The sequence below is a fragment of the Anser anser genome (genome assembly GCF_964211835.1).
Source record: "Anser anser genome assembly, chromosome: 2".
NCBI lineage: Eukaryota > Metazoa > Chordata > Aves > Anseriformes > Anatidae > Anser > Anser anser.
This window is the reverse complement of record NC_139721.1, coordinates 54,318,218-54,335,218: the sequence shown is the minus strand read 5'-3', so window position 1 is coordinate 54,335,218 and position 17,001 is coordinate 54,318,218. Positions and strand designations below refer to the sequence as shown.

Sequence of the window (17,001 nt, the reverse complement as noted above, 5' to 3'; positions counted from 1 at the left end):
CTATTTATATAACTTTTTTTTTTCTTGGACCATTTCCACTAGGTCCGTCAAGCTGCTTTTCAGTCTCTGGGGCCTTTCATATCAACTTTTGCTAATCCATCCAGCAGTGGTCAGTATTTTAAAGAAGAAGATGGTAAAAACCCAGAGGATCATGGTTCTTCACAGGAAAACAGGTAAAGAATTTCCTAAATCTACAGATTATTCTTCCTCCTTATTTTTTTTCTATGTGATTTGCAATTTCATAAAGTTAATTTTCCTGTATAAATCTTGGAAAAATCTGGAACTTCTCATCTTACTGAACAGAATACCAGAATTTTCAGTTTTTTACTAAAAATACAGAGCTATTCATTAATTTAGGACGCCTCCAAATACCTTACAGTGTACTGTCTATGATGAAGTAACTGACCTGCTAGGTGAGGGGGGAATAGCGGATATCGTCTATGTAGACTTCAGTAAGATTTTTGATGTTGTCTTCCATAAGATCCTCACAGAGAAGCTGTTGTTGACTTATGGAGCTGGATGGGTGGGCAGTGAGTGAGGTGGATTTAAAACTGAAGGGCTAGGCCCAGGGACTGGTGATGAGTAGCATGAGGTTTAGTTGGAGGTGAGTAAAAAGCAGTGTACCTCGGGTGTACTGGGTCCAGTTCTGTTCAACATCTTCAGTAATGATCTGGATAACTGGGCAAGGAGCATCCTCAGTGAGTTTGCAGGTGACATAAAACTGGGAGGAGCAGCTGAGACACCAGAGGGTTGTGCTGCCATCCAGAGGGATCTTGAAAGGCTGGAGAAACGGGCTGGCAGGAACTTTGTGAAGTTCAGCAAGGGGAAGCGCAAAGTCTAGCACATGAAGAAGAACAACCCCAGGCACCAGCACGTGCTGTAGCTGCCTGGCTGGAAGGCAGCTCTGGAAAGCAGAAAAGGTTCTGGGGGTCCTGGTGGACACCAAATTGAACATGAATCAGTGTGCCCTTATGGTAAAGAAGTCTAACGGTATCCTGGGCTGCATTTAGGAATACTGCTGGCAGGTTAAGGAAGGATCGTCTACTCATCAATGGTAAGGATGTATCTGAAGTGCTGTGCTTAGTTCTCACAAACCTAAAAGAGATTGAGCAACTGAAGAAAGTTCAGCAAAGGGCCAAGATGATGGTGGACTGGAGCATCTGTCCTATCAGGACAGGATAAACAGAGCTGGGACTGTTTAGCTTAGAGATGAGAAGGGTCAGGAGGGGATGTTATTAATGTATATAATACCTGAAGGGAGGGTCTAAAGATGGTGAAGCCAGACTCTTTTCTGTGGTGCCCAGTGCCAGGACAAGAGGCAACGGGCACAGACTGGAGCCCAGGTTCCCTCTGAACATCAGGAAGCACTTCTGTGCTGTGAGCGTGACTGAGCACTGGGACAGGTTGTTGAGAGAGGCTGAGGAGTCTTCCTCCTTGGATATCTTCGAAATCTTTCTGAATGTGGTATAGGTGTCCCTGCTTGAGCAAGGCTCTTGGACCAACTGACCTCCTGAAGTCCCTTCTAATCTCAACCATTCTCATTCTTTGATTGTGTGACTTGTTTTGCTATGCTGTAAGTAAAACTAATTTGATAAATAACAAGCTGATAGTATTCTTATGAATTTTCAAAAAACGTTTGCAACAAGTTTTTTTTAAATAGTCTGTTTACATTGTCACTCAACAGTGAACAAATCAGAACCGCGGAAGATGTCACAGCAGAGGATGAGCACAACAGAACAGAGGATCTGCCTTCACGTGTTGATAATGATGGTTTTGCAAGAAAACTTGAAAATGCCATGGAAGATCAAAATGCAGTGTCAAATAACTCCCAGAGGGAAAGTGATTTCCAGACTGAGTCACCCTTTCATTGCACTTCATCTTCAGAACCTTGTGGGGAAATGGCTGACGAGAACGAGCGAAGTTCTCATCGCTGTACAGCAGGACTGCGGGAGGCTGGGCTAAGTTCACAGGAAACCTCTCTTTCAGAGCAGGAATTGTACAACTCCTTTCATTTCTGGAGGACTCCACTTCCTGAAATAGATATTGACTTTGAGCTTCAGCAGACTTCTGAGATAATACTCGATAGAGAAATTCAGGAACTCACAATGCCAGTGTCTCCAAACATTCCTATGGCAACAAGGAAAGAGCTGGAAGAAATGATAGAAAATTTGGAACCCCACATAGACGATCCAGATGTAAAAGGTATTGTAAAGAGGCCAAAGCGTTTTTAGTGCTCGGAGATGTGCAAGTGTTGTTTTAGCAGTTTGGGCTTGAACTTTGTCTTTAAAAGTCAGAAGAACTGCTTTCTCCTTGTCCTTGAAGAAATCATTTCTATTTTGATTTAAGTGGGAGAAGTGATGATGTACCAAAAGGGAACTTGCATTTGTGTAAAAATGTTTAAAGGTAGTATAATTCCTTCCATAAACTGAATACACATAGCAGTATAAAATTTTAACTGCCTGTTTTGACAGTATAATCAAATGGATGGTTCAGTGGTATAAGCTGTAGATTGCGATATGATTTTATAATTAGCACACATGCAAAACAAAGCAGATGAAGATTTTTTGAAATACCAAAATATGATAAATGTGGCTTTCATTTTATGAGTTACCTATTTTGTTTTTAATGAATTAGCCTTACCATTTTTCTATAAGATCTTGATTATTGCAGTCTCATGTTGTCTGCTTAAGTGTGCCAAGTTGAAAATTGATCCAAGATGAGTTTTTGAAGTGAACACACATCTTCCATTTTAAAAACTTAACTGGCTGGTACAGCATCACCTCAGAGATGCCTCCTGGGCTAAAACGATGTGGCTGTTTCACACGTACCTACTGGAGATATGTTTCCTTGGAACTCATATGCTGAATAAATCCTAAGGCACATCAAGTCTGAGGGTTACAGCTAGAAAATCCAGAGCTACCACTAAGGAAGAAAGCAAGTTATTCTGAAGCTGAAGAATCCCTAGAGGAAAGCATGCATCTATACAAGAAAAAGTAGGAAGGAAAAAGAGGGGGAAGTTTGGAGTGGGGAAAACCAGATGTTTTAGAACAAACTGTTACTGCTTTGAACTTCTTTCTATTCTGTTAGTTGGGTGATATGCTAAGAATATTATTCAGATCCATTTTGGGTTACTTCTAGCTGATCTATTGTAAAATCAGCAGATTTTTTTTTAAATTTATTTTTAAAACTTTAAGAATGCTTTGGGCAGTTGGTCTTTCAAAGGAAGGAGGAAAAAAATCAGCCTTACTGATGATCTCAGTCTTTAAATAACCCATCTGTGAAGCCCACTGTTAAAACTTTCACACAGTTCTGTCCAGTTACGAAACATACCTTAAACAGTTTTTATTAAGATTTATGTAGGCTATGTGTTGTATATCCAGAATTGTTTTGTGTTATGGGGTTGTTGTTTCTGTGGAGTGTTTTCATGTCTTGTCTCAGAGCCTTGTTTTGTAGCTCTTCTGACTGGCTGTGAAGAGGTTTTCTCTACAGCTGCTGACCTGTACTTGTGCATTTCAGTGGAAGAAAACTAGATTGTCAACACCATGAGTTCCAAGTGCCCAGGAGTTTAGTGTTTGAACTGGGTTTGAACTGGGGTTACCAGAGCCATTTATTCTGGTTTGTTTATTTGCCTTGGTCTTAATTACTCAGTGACCCTTCAGAACCTCTGACTTGGGCAGGGCTGTGTACTGAAGCCCCATGAAACACAACTTTAAAACCTTGCACTCAATGCAGAACTGCTTGTTTCACTTCTTTCCCTTGCATGTGCTCTCATAATTTCGTCCAAATACTTCAGAAGCCAGAACTTTACAACATGCCTGCTTTGACTTGGTAGTGTTGCTTTTAATTTTACACTGCAATTTTAATTTACAAGTGCATTGAGGCATAAAAAAGTTGAGACCAAAACTGATGGAATGAGCACTGAAACACTAAAGCATACATAAAGTGGTGGGTGTCCAGACTTTCATCTGTTAGTAGCTGACTTAGTGCCGATGATTTGGGACTTACACTCCACATATTGTGGTAAGAGGGAGGTGGACTGCCTTTGGGGGTGATCCAGGAGGTTGGAGCTCTGCCCCTGCCTCCTTCTGGCAATACAAGGAGGAATGCTTCTATCTTAACTGTCTAAGGCTGTTTTTGCAAACCGATGGTTTAAATATTCAGTCCGAAGTATGTCTTAATTTGTTATTCTCGTAGCAATATTACAAAATTTCTTAATTTCTCAGGTTACTGTCATCTTCGGTATTACTTATCCTGCAAGTGTTTGCCAAACAGTCCCGGTGTTGCTTAGGGTTTGTATGTTTTTCCTCTGAGACTAGCCACTGCTTTTTTATGAGTGAGTGGGCTGGCTCTTGACAGCAAAGACTGAGCGTGCAGTGAATTTTCTCTTTCCTCCCTCACGACTTCTTTCTTGCGCTTGTTTTCATTGCTTCATTTTCACCCAAGTCCTGGATTCCTGCTTCCGTGCTGTGCTCCTGCCTTTGTTGCTGTGTTCTTGGCCAAGGGATGGGGACAGGAGGCGCTGTGCTCTCTGTGGTGGCTGAGCGGAGGCCCGCCATAAGTACTGGAGAGCTCTCGCAGGTACACATCTGCTTTCTGTGGCAAATGGGGCAAACACACTAAGAGAGAGCGCAGGATGAAGTGAGGAGGAGGTAGCAAAAGCATTTGGGAATGGGACCGCAGTGTATGATGCTATGCGTGTGTCGGTAAGGTTAAGCCATTCAGACAACCTTAATTCTGGCTGTTCTTAGCTTCTCAGTGCTTTTGACTGAAACTTCAGCATCTTTCTATTAACACGGTCGGTTTCGGAGAACATTTTCTAAATAAAAAAAGAATTTCCGTTGAGTGGAACAACGTCGGTCTGCATCGTTGGCAGGGTTTTTGAAAGTTGTTCAGATCACATGGAATTTGTATTACTTGTCTCTGTACAGTAACTGGTGATGATGATAAGCTGGTGCCCATTCGGGAGCAGTCAGCAGAGGTCAGTGATTTCCGTTTGCTGGTTGGTGTCAGAGCCAGTCCCTGGCAGCTGAGGCAGGTGTGGAGATTTGGTCTGGAGTTCCACGGGTAGGGATTCTTCCTGAGTCAGAGGAGTACAGGTATATTTCTTTTTCTTTCTGTGCTTTGCCCTGCATACCCAGCCACTGTACGTTTGTACTTGGATCCCTCCCTCCATACACATTTCCCCTCCTGCTTCCTTTTTTTTTTTGTTCTCATTTCCTTTTCTTTCCATATTCCACGTTCCCCTCTACTTCACGTCTCTCCTCGCCCCTGTACGTTGTGTAGAGGTGCTGCTTTTCTCACCTGCTTGCACCTTTATGGGCGAAGGACTGAGAACAGGACAACCTGGTTCCTATCCTAGGGGTACCTGGGGGTGCCACGGCACTGGGGAGGGTCGGTTGAATGGAAAGGCACTGCCAGCTCGTGCAGCCCAGAGGGCAGTGTGTCCAGTGCATACCCCAAAAGTCCAGGTGTCCGGCTGCCAAGCACTGAGTTTCTGTTTACGTAGGCAGAACAAACTGTTTGTCCTCGTGTGCTTTTCTCTGTGTGGGTGGTGGTGGTGTTTTTGTTTGTAACTTGATTGTGTTTGCTGTCTTTGTGCAGTGCACCTCCCTGCCATCAGAGCAGTCTCCATTTCAAACTTCAAACCCTTGCTCCAAGGCATGGGAAATGATGAGGTCTCTAGCAAATATAATTTTTAACAGAGGCCAGCAATTGCTATTGAACACATTATTTTTCCATAATCTCATTGTCAGAAGGGGGTGAGCTGCTTTAACTGAATCTCCCTCCCCAAAATCCTTACCCTGAGGCTTTCTTTCCAGAACTAGCCTGTTGACAAAGTGATAAATCTTTGCAATAGGTTGTTGAGCAGGCAGCAACCAAGATAAAGGCAGCCTGTCTCTGCTACCCTACATTTGAGAGCTACCCAGGCTGTGCAAAGTTAAGCAGTGATAAGAAACTCCTCTTAATACGGCCTTTCCAGTCAACTGGCCACACATCCGGAGGGTCTTAGAAACTGGGAGATGGAAACCTGCACGTTCCTCTGGAGTATGTCAGCTCTTTTAAAATTATCACAGGGGCTTTATTCAGGTCACATTTTTCCAGCTCTCTGAGGCTGCTGCTGTCTTCACTTACTTCAGAAGTTGCTTTTCTTCCCCTATGTACTTTTATCTCCTTATTTCTCTTTCCTGAGACACTATCTTGAGCTTTATTTATCTCTTCATGTTCTGGAAGTGTTAAATGATGCAATGTCAGCTTTTCTAATTATTTGGGGGAAGCTGGAGAGCTTGGCTTGCGGGTTACTGGGGCTAACTGTGGCTTATGCCAGCTCCAGGCTGCTTTGGCAAATGGAGACTGAAGATGGAAAAAAACGAGCTCAAATGTGTTGTCTATCAACCCCACTGTATAAAAACTATGTATATAGGGTAGGCTACTAGCTGTGCCTACAGTGACGGTGTAAAATGGTTGTTAATGGAAGGGTAGGTGGGGAGAAGGGGAGAAGCAGCTCCTCTTATTTTAATATTTATTAAAATAATAATTCTCTCTAATAATTCTCCTCTTCAACTCAGAGTCCCTGTTGCTTGGATGCTATAGGGTGTGTTTCCTTAGTGACTTGCATTGCTGTCCCCACTAATGTTGCCTGTAGCTTTTGCCTCTGAGTGAGAAGTGAATGCAAGGAAGATCCTTCAGAAGAGGGAAGGGAGAGTGCCACTTAGAAATATTCGTGTCTTCTAGTGAAACATCAGGAGAAATGGAAAACAGCAATATGGTATATTGAAAGGGCAGAAACTCCTGAGGACCAGAGAGTGTAATAAGGCCAGGTAAAAAGTATTTTTGAATTTAAAGGTTGTGCCAGTTATTTTAGGATGTGGCTACAGTAACCAAGAGTAATTCATTTCTTGCTAAAAAAAAAAAAATACCTGAACCTGAAGTCAGAGGAAGAAAGAATTAATTAGAGGATGGTTTAAGTTCCAGTGAACACTGACTGTCTTACCAGTGCAATACATCCAATACATCCATCCTGTGTTTTGCAGAAAGCTGACCTCTAAACTTAAATTTTTACTTTTTAATTTTATCTTTCACAACTAGCAGGTCTCTGTCCACTCTCCCTCCCGAAACCTTGCTTCCCAAGAGCTCCAAGGCACGCGCATCCTGCATCAGAAGGGAGCCTTATCTTTTTGCTTGTACTTTTAACGGACTTCTGGTAATGTTGCCTGTCTTATAGCTGTAGGAAAGATCTTTGTAAAAGAAGGGGAGGAGAAGCAGCCCCTACGGTTAGAAGGGTATGTGATGGCATGGCAAGGGGACATGCCTCAGCAGTGAAGACAGCTCATCAGGACACTCTGGAGTGTCAGGATCTTCAAGGCAGCCACCTAGAGCTATGCACACATACGCACATACACAGGCACTCTCCGTTTCTCTTCCTGCTTTACCAAGCACTCCACCATTTCCTAGTCTTACGTGGATTTGGCTTTTTTTGGCTAGGACCTTAAGGTGTTTATGGATTTTAGGTAATTCACCTTCTAGTGAATTAACAGCATTGGAGTCGCCCTGGGTGACAGGACCTATGGAGGAGCATTCAAAAAAATAGGAAGGCACTTGGCAATCATGAAATCCTTGGGAGTTTGGCCTCTCCTGGGCTTCATCCCCGTGTCTTGGGACTGTAGAGTTGACAAGAAGCTGAGACAACACACGTTTGAATCCTATCTTCCCTACGGCAGGCAGAGGATACCAGGGTATGCATGGCCTTTGTCCCATTAAGCTTTGTGTGAATTTTTTAGTAAATACATATTCAGGGTTTAAGCAGTTTGTGGTGTCTAGTTAAGGTAAGGCTTTCTTGACTTTTGACTGAAAATGAGAGGAGGGTACTTCTATTTTTCTTGAAGTTGTTTGTCATGAAGACTTCTTTAATGAAAGACGTCTCATTGATGTGTTAAATTCCATTTAATTTTCTTGTTTAATTTCTCTAAATGAGAATAAACCAGAAATCTGACTGGCATATCTTGTCTTAGCAGAGGCTCTGAAATGTCTGCCTATTTTGCGTGGGTTTTGGTTGGTGGGTTTGGGGGTTTTGCTTTCTCTGGGGGGAGGGGGTGGGCTTTTTTCTTGTTTGATTTATTTTGGAGAAATTTACTAACCTTGAAACCATTTGTCTCATGGACCCTGACGTTCTGAGGATTATTGTCAGTGAAGTAACACTTGAATAGAGAAGTTGTAGCAAGCTTTTGTTAATCTTAAGACTTTTACTGTGACATTCCTAATGCTATACTGTGATTATACATAAAAGGCGCATTATTATGTTAGGGAGCGGTTTCTTTTTTTGGTGGAATTATTACTATGATGTTGGCTTCATTTTCTAAGCGTCTAATTTGCAGTAGGTTTTTCATGTTGAGGTGAATAACAGTAATTGTACAGCAAGAAAATGTTTCAGTTATTTTAGAGGTTTGACACAGCTCTGGAGCTGGCATCGCATATTGAAAAGAATCATCTTCACTTCTGCTTATCAGACCTCACCTAGAAACCAGTCAACCAGCGGAGTGTTTTACAATTTTTCCTAGCTGAGATTGTGTTGAGTTCCAGTTTTGCTTCTTGTAATGGCTATATTGCATAGAAGAAATACCTTCTATCTACAAATGAGTCCAACTTTTTGTCTAATGCTTGTCGGTAACTATCAAAAAACTAGAGGAAGAGATTCTGTAACTTGGTACGGCAAAGTGAGATTGGACACAAGCGTGTGGTTTGTCATTTAATCTGGGAATGAGCATAGCCTTCAAGAAACCTTAGAAAAGCCATTTGTCTGCTGAGCAGAGCTTCTGGACGGCTGGGTAAATGTAATGGCTCAGGAGGGGGAGGAAAGAAGGCAGGGTAAATCAATCTGCACTGAATTCTGTGCTGCTTGCAGGGAAGGTTGCTTGTGATACCGATCTGCTTCAGTCAGGCTATACCCAAGGAACATTGCTCAACCGAAGTTGTGGGTTTTTTTATTTTATTTTTTAATTAGCAGGAAGCAGAGGGTTGGAAAGCAGAAGAGTCCCAGAACTGCTGGATCTCTTTCAAAAGAGTGGATGGCAGAGCATGAAGTGCTAACGCATCCTTTTGATGAGAGGACATCAAACAGTGCGGCCTTCCTTACTTGTGTGGAGGGTGCAAGGAGTATAAAGTGTCCTGTGCAGTTTCTGGGGTCTAGGGCCTTCCTACATAGATCCCGCTGGTGTTGCTATCAGAACTCGAGAATTTAATGGTCAGAGAGAGAGAAAGAGACGGTCTCTTAGAACTGAAATCTGCAGCCCCTTTCAGTATGAATAACCTGTTCTCAACCTTTATTTTAATTACTTTTCCTTTCCCTCTCTTATCCCCAGTTCCCACAAAAGACCCTACACATATGTTGGTATTTGCGTGCTGTTCTGTCCCAGAGACTGCACCTTTAATACGGACTGAGGTTCTTACTGGTCCTGCCACAACAGCAGTTTTTTACTCCTGTGGTTTTTGTTTGTTTGGTTGGGTTTTGTTTTCATTTTTATTTTATTTTTTTGCGTTAGAGACAAAATTTTACAGAACTGTATTGTTGTCCCTAGGGAAAGAGTGGAGCATTTATCTACTTCGTCTTTTATGTTATGTGTCCGCATTGCAGGACTTACTATCGGTCAAGGATCTTGAATTTGTTGTCTACGTAGCTCTTCAGCCTTTCTTCAATTTATTAGTCAATGTCTAAAAGTTGATTTGTGGCCTTGCTGAAAGTTGATTGCAGCTCAGTCCCTCACGTTTTCCTCTTTCCTATGCTGCAGCACAAGTGGAGGTGTTGTCTGCTGCACTCAGAGCATCCAGTTTGGATCCTCAGGAAGAGACGATGGCCAGCACCGGCAAGGGAACAGACTCACAGACTGAGCTAACCATCAATGACCAACAAAACTTTAAACCTATACTGGGTGATATCGTGCCTTTAATTGGTGACACTGTTGAGGTAAGATGCATGCTTTGTGCTCTTTTTTTTTTTCCATTCAGATTTCCAGGGCTCCAGTAATAGAGCTGTATTCTGTATTTGTGCAGTAATTGCAGTCAAATGCTTCCTACTTTGGCTAGCATGACGTTTTGTTGTATTGGCTGGTATTGAAACGCTAGCTACTAAAATAAAATGAGTTGTTTGGGGTATTCTTATTTTTGCTGGGTTTGTGTTTATCCAGATAAATTCTTGAAATTGTTTCCATTAAAATCTTTGTTGTGACTATCATATTTTAAAACGTTTTAATGCTACTGCAGTTTATTACTGTGCAACTGTCTTGCTTAAAACAGAGTCCTGCTTGACAGTAAGTGAATCTACCTACTGCAGTACCCTCCCTCGCTCCCTCTTTTTTTCTGGTGTGCAGGAAAAGGTAGGTTGCTTCCGTGATCCTTGGAGAAGCGTTTTATGGTAGTTTACTGGTTTGCATGAGAAGTTCAGGACCTGAAATCTAAGATGATGTGTGGATGGTGGAAAGAGAAACTGTATTCTAGCAACTAGTAATGTTTTTTGAAGGTTTTTTGGGTTGCTTTTGCACCTCTTTCTTCACCGTTCTGCCACTGTCCCCTGCCCTACTGAAGTCTGTGGTATTTGATACTAGTACTCCTAATTTTCTGTTACCTACAGTGTCAAAAACACTACGTCAAAAACAACTGGTCACTGCAAGTTATAACTACATAGAAAGCAATGGTTCCCAAATACAATTTCCATTATCTACAAGTGATTTGTTGAACCGTGTTGCGTAAATGGCATTTTCAGACGACATTTTTGATAAGTGTCCGTGAGAAGTCCAGGAGCTGACGTCAGTCCAGTGCAGGCTTTCAGCCCTCTTTAAATTAGAGCAGTGTTTCTAGATGACAATTAACGATTCATCTAAGCTGTTGGACCATAGAGCCCAAAAACATTTGGTGAGTGGAGGAATGTTGTGTTTGTTTGCATACTGCTCTGTAGACACAGTCATAATGTAACACTACAAATGTGTTCTTTTTTTAAACAAAAAGCGCACACACCCCAAATCCTGATGTCCTGCTCGATATGTTTCTTTATCATAGCATCCTTTGTAGTCATTTTTAAAATGTTAACCTGTAAAAGGATAGCGTGAATGAATCCTCTGTCCTGATTTTGGGGAATAATGAGGGTAGTCTTTGTTCAGAGGGACCTGTTCTTATGTTTTATTTCTTGACAGAATAGGATGCTGACACAAAGCATAAGAACGTGTCACATTTTTGGTGCACATTGTTTTCACATGCTTCAATTTTGCTCTTTAAAAGGATGCTCTTAATCTGCCAGTTCCTTGTTTGTTTCTGGCACTGAACCAAATGCTCATTTTACAAGTGAAAGGATGTCATAGAGGTGACCTAGAATTTGGGCATCAAGCTGTGATCTGTTGGGCGAGTGGCCTGTTGCCTCTGGCAGTGAAGAGAGCTCTGATTTTCGCAGGTGGTTGAGGTCTTTTTGTTGTTGTTTTGTTTTGATTTTTATTTTGTTTTAGGTCTCAGTGTAGCGAAGAATCGGTAGGGGAACTGAACTGGAAGCTTTAGAAAAATCAGGCTACAGTATTCTATATTTGAAAGCAGCCTTCACAGTTCTGCACACAAAGCAAAATCAAACTGCTTGTCCTCCTACAGCTGTATAGGCTCCTGAGTGAGCTAAAGCTAGATGTTAGAGATTCTCTTTTTAAATAGGAAAAAAAAAAAGGTATAATGAAGAGAACAGATGAGGCTTTGGAACATAGATGTAGCTTGTTTGTTGGGTGTGAGGTTCCTTGTTTGATTTTTTTTCTTGAGGACAGCCATTTTGGTTTTCTTTAGGTTGTCTGCTCTCTATAAGGTTTCAAAGCAGATGAGTGTGGGAGTCCCCTCTTTTTGGTTGAAGGGAGAGGGAGCAAGAGGAGTAGAATAAAGAGATAGGAAACTCGAGTAAAATCAGCCCATCTCTGTCAGGCTCAAGTACCACCCTCTAAGAAGAGGGTGGGTGCCAGGAGGAGACTGGGGGCTGCAGTCTGGACCCCTGAGACTGGCCCCTTCTCTCTGTGTGTCGGCCACCTGCCCTGACTGTCAGGAGGCACCAGCAGTGCTTGTCGTGGTGCTGTGGGCTTGGTGTGCAACCCGTGGCACAGAGCGGGGGTCCTGGGACAGCCACAGAGCTCTGGTTCTGCTGCAGGTAAAGGAAATCTCGGGTAAGGGGCTTGTAAGGCCACTATGCATACTCTGCATCTCGGAGGTGGTCGCTCACCGGTTTGGTATGCAGTAAGTTTAAGACTAAACCCTGCTAAATTCTCACGTCCTGGCTCTCTGCGCTGCTCAATTCAGTGTGTGCACATAACATGGAAGAAATACAGGCTAAATTGCACTTGCAGGAATAGAGGTACTGCTTAGAGGTAATGCTGAAAATGATCTCTTGTAGATTTCTGAAAAAGAAGCCAAATAGACAAAGGAGTGAAGAGTTGAATGGCAAACTAGAATCCTGTAGAGTTGTTTTTCAGAGCCTCTGGAGATTCTGCAGTGTGAGTTGTGTGCTGATGGACACATTTAGTTACTGAGTCACTTGCAGATCTCTTCTTCCCGTGGCTCTTTGACACCTTCATGCTGCTTGATAAGCCAGAAGGGAGCCTGGGACTGCAGTGCCACCAATGTGCAATTGCCCCGCGGTCCTGCCTGCCCTTTCTCACCTGTAGCTGTACCTCGGTGACTAACATTGCAACCCAGTGCTTGGATGAAAGCAGGTCAGGGATGAGGAAAAAGCAAGTGTCTGAAGTCAAACCCAGGAAGGCAGATGGTATCCTGGATGCTTTTTTGAAGATGCTTATAGTACTTGGCCTGAAAATTCTCGTTGTCAAACTGATCTGAACAGCTCGCGGAGTGGGCATGCCTTTGGAGCTTATATTGACCCCTGAGAGCTCACCCTGCAGTGTTTATAGATACTTTGGATCATACCTGGCAAAAAGGTCTTTGTCCTGTTCTACCAGACGGCAGCCTGATCTGCTTTTCAAATATTCATCGCGTACTTCTTGAAATTCACAAGCTGATGATGCAAAGTTCATTGCACTTGGAGGGCTCCCCTGATACAGACAGTGACATCGCATCCCCTCAGCAACACAGCTGATCGTAGCACAGCAAACCTTTGCTTCTTGCTCAAGTTCTGAAACACTCGGAGTCTTTGTCCTTATCTTCAAGGCCCAGATATGTACCCCAGGATGCTTGAATGATTGCCAAAAAAAAACGATTTGCTTAAAAAAAAAGCTGCTGAGGGGTTCGAAGACTGGTGCCAACAGCCATTGTCCACTAGGGCACTGCATTATAAGGTGAAGCTCATCTGTAGAGATGATTATAGAGTAATCACCTCTCGGAAAGGAGCAACAGCATTAGCCTCATCAGTTTTCACTCTTATGTGTAAGAGTGGCTTTATTTTGACCTTTTCCTAGCACAAATGCAAAGCACCAAATCCAGCAAAATCCACTACAGATGTTTTCTCGTTTTCCCTTCGGGGAAGAAGCGATGTGACCCACATGTTATTTACGTTTTCCTTAATGCACTTTCAAAGGTACTCCTCTCCTGTGATTTTCGTTCCTTAAGAACCCAAATGGAGCAGATTAAGAGGAGCCTTTGTTTGAAATGTAAAGCAGAAAGATTTATCTAATAAGCCTTTTGATTTCAGGCTGCATCAAAATTGTATTTGATATTAAAACATGTATTTCTTTAATCTAAGAAAAAGACCCTGAGGTGAGGGTAGCAATGCCTGATGTTGACGGTTTTGTTTTAATACTTGAATGTATTTTGTGTTTTTGTCTATTTTTAATAGAATATGGATTCCACACTTCACTATATCCATAATGATTCGGATTTGAGCACCAACAGTAGTTTCAGCCCTGAAGAAGAAAGAAAATCCAAAGTCCAGGTAAGTGACAGTGATTTCAGTTTTTCCTACATATATCAGAGAAGTGGGATTTTTAAATAAATACGGAGATTTCTTTTATGCTGTCAGTCTCATGCAGTCAGTCTCATTAAGTCATTTTGTATGTAATTTCTATAAAATATGGCAAACCTCTTAAATAAGTAATTTTAAAATACTCAGTGTTTCCAGAGATAATGGCTTAATTTGGCAGTTGCTTCTGTTTTAATTATGTATAAGAGATGACGGTATTTTTTGATGCAAGAACAACTATCATAGACTTCCAGGTTCTGGTTTCGTTGGGTTTAATTTTCTATGGAAGCTATTCTGTAATGGAAATCAGGTTATTGAGGAAACAGGTTTTTTTTTGTTAAATGTTTTGAGTGGAACCACCCTCACCCCATGACAGCTTTTTGAAGAAAAGGTGTGAAAGCGTTTCATTAAACTCAAGCTGTCTCTGTCATTTTTTCTGAAGGAATTTTTGCTGTTCTGTAGTTCGGCATAATGTATGCCACCCTGCACACCATGACTCTTTGAGTGGGAGCCTCAGTTGCTCTGGCTGCTTCTGTGAGCTGAGGCATTCAGCAGCTGCGTGTCAGGGGAATGCTCTTGGGCAGAGTCAGTGCCTGAGATGAAGTGACAACAGCTGAAGCAAAGATGGTGGTGAAGTCAACACAAAGAGGCTTTCACAAAAGTTTGTTTCAGATGCTTTAATTTCTCAGTGGAGAGAAAGATGGGTCTTCACCGGAGTTCTCTGCCTCTGGAGAAGCCCTTTCCTTTGTGGTGACTATTTAGGGAGGCAATACTAAACACCCGATATATACTCTGTCCCCTACTTCCTCCCAACCGTAGTGCTTTAATTTGGGTTTCTTCTCTCCTCTCCCCCAAAAGACAAGCTTTTGAGAGGAATGGCAAAACAGTTTTTGAAACACATCTTGTCATTTGCTCTTCTGCTCATTTTATGGATGAGTTAAAATAGGCAATTTGCACAGCCTGAGAGACCGAATGTTTGTGGAAAGGTAAAATGTAGTCTCTTCAATCTCCTGCTTTGCCTAAGTAGACAGTGATCCACCCACCACACATCTGTTATGTCGGTCTGTATATTTTCTGATAGCCCCCAGACATGTCATCATTTCTTTGGAACTTTTTTGGTGGAACTCTGTACGAAACATAAAACTTCTGCATTCTTACTAAGAGACTTTAGTTAAATAATTCTCTACAGTTGTGGAAAAAATGTTCTTCTGATGGTGTTCCCTGGAATTTTAATCAACATTTGAGGTTGTATTGAAAATGATACTAACTCTCTACCCTTTTCTTGCTGCAGGATGTTGTACCTCAGGCCTTGCTGGATCAGTATTTATCAATGACCGATCCGTCTCGCGCACAAACAGTTGATACTGAGATCGCCAAACACTGTGCCTACAGCCTGCCAGGCGTGGCACTTACATTAGGCAGACAGAATTGGCACTGCTTGAAAGATACCTATGAGACTCTGGCTTCTGACATGCAGGTAAGCTCAAGAAGCTCTGAAAAAAGCATAATGTGAACTTTTAGGATCATTTCTCTTGTTTACTGTGTGTCGATTGCTTTGCTTTTTATGTGAAGCTGCCCATTGCTAATGTTAGGTATTCATATAATGAACTGAAGTTTAACTGGGAGTGTGTGGTGCTCGGGCAGTAAGGAAATGGGGCAGTTTGAGCGCATTTGTGGAGATGGATCTCTGTTGGAAATGTGAGGAAAGGTTTCTGATCTCTTCTGCTTGCTAGAGATCTCACGGCAGTGCTTGTGATTCTCATAGGTCTGAGAATCTGGGCTGTGCTGCTGTGTGTGAGCAGACATGTGCCCGTGCAGGCATGTCTGGAGCTCAGTGAGTCAGCCTCACACCAGGATCTGGTGGCCTTTTGATGCTGCATCCAGTTAGTCATAAGGGGATAACATCACTATCACAATGCAGCGTTGCTGGTTTAAAAACAAACGCTGGAAATAGCAGCATTTTCCTTGTTGTCAGGTGGTGAGGAGGTGGCTTTGTGCATTTTACTGTTCTTTTGCAGTTGGTTTCCAGTCTTCCATTCCTTCCTTTTTTGGAGATGCTCTCTTTCTTTGAGGCATTCTCAGACTACTTCACCTCTCTTGAACTCGCTGCTTGCTATGTTAGAGCAGCAATTCTCGGTGATACGTAGTGAGTAATTTTATACGTGGCTATTGCTCATATTTTCCAAACTGTTCTGCAGCCTTTAAAAACAACCAGCTAATAAATTTAAAACATACATAAAAATAAATTCCACTGTTTTCAAAACTGTTCAGTTTCATCGGCACTCTAATCTGAGTTAAGACTGAATCACTAAATCCAGGTAAAAGAATAGTACCATAATAATTGGAAGGTGCTAAAGAAGAGATGTTACTTAGTGGCATAACTAGATGCTTTTAAAAATTAAAAATTGAGTGCCTACTCAACTGAAGTTGAGTGAAAGCTCTACTTACTGGTCCTTGGACTTCTGGGTGCTCTCTGTGGGTGAATCTTTACCTATTAGGGAAGCTAAAAGATGCCAGCTGAAGTATTGTGGGATACATTTTTTGTTCTGTTTTGTAAGTTATGTGCGTGAAAGAATAGTAGTACGGGACTGATTTAAGCAAAAAGATTTGAGACAAAGAATTTCTAGATATTCAGGTGCAAGAAATGAGACTATCGTTTGTCTTGGATTTGTAAGTACTCTACCTCTCTTGAAATCCAGCAGAGATACTGACCCTCAGGTTAAAATAGAACATTTCAGATGATCCATTGATGAAAATTTTGTTTATTCATCAATTTATTCATTTATTTATTTCAGTGGAAAGTTCGGCGGACGCTAGCATTTTCTATCCATGAACTTGCCGTCATCCTTGGAGACCAACTTACAGCTGGAGATTTAGTTCCTGTATTCAATGGCTTTTTAAAAGACCTAGATGAAGTCAGGATAGGTGTGCTTAAACACTTGCATGACTTTCTGAAGGTACATCTGTGTTCATCTTTGGTCCAATGAAATAATGTATTTTTGCTTCATTTCCTTTTGTGTGCTTGCTGTTTAACATAACACCAGTGTAACTCTTGATGGGAATCCAGTCAGGTATCTGTTGAA

General features: G+C 42.0%; 1 protein-coding gene across 18 annotated transcripts in view; it reads left to right on the top strand.

Annotated features, from left to right (window-relative positions):
- The window catches only part of PPP4R1 (protein phosphatase 4 regulatory subunit 1), a 64,509-nt gene that overhangs the window by 41,385 nt on the left and 6,123 nt on the right, over positions 1-17,001 (top strand). For all 18 annotated transcript variants that reach the window (XM_083826641.1, XM_083826640.1, XM_083826638.1 and 15 more), the window contains 6 exons: positions 43-173; positions 1,685-2,202; positions 9,783-9,958; positions 13,796-13,891; positions 15,210-15,395; positions 16,714-16,875. In XM_083826641.1, the coding sequence (XP_083682767.1) occupies positions 43-173; positions 1,685-2,202; positions 9,783-9,958; positions 13,796-13,891; positions 15,210-15,395; positions 16,714-16,875 (1,269 nt within the window). The remainder of the gene's footprint in view (positions 1-42; positions 174-1,684; positions 2,203-9,782; positions 9,959-13,795; positions 13,892-15,209; positions 15,396-16,713; positions 16,876-17,001) is intronic.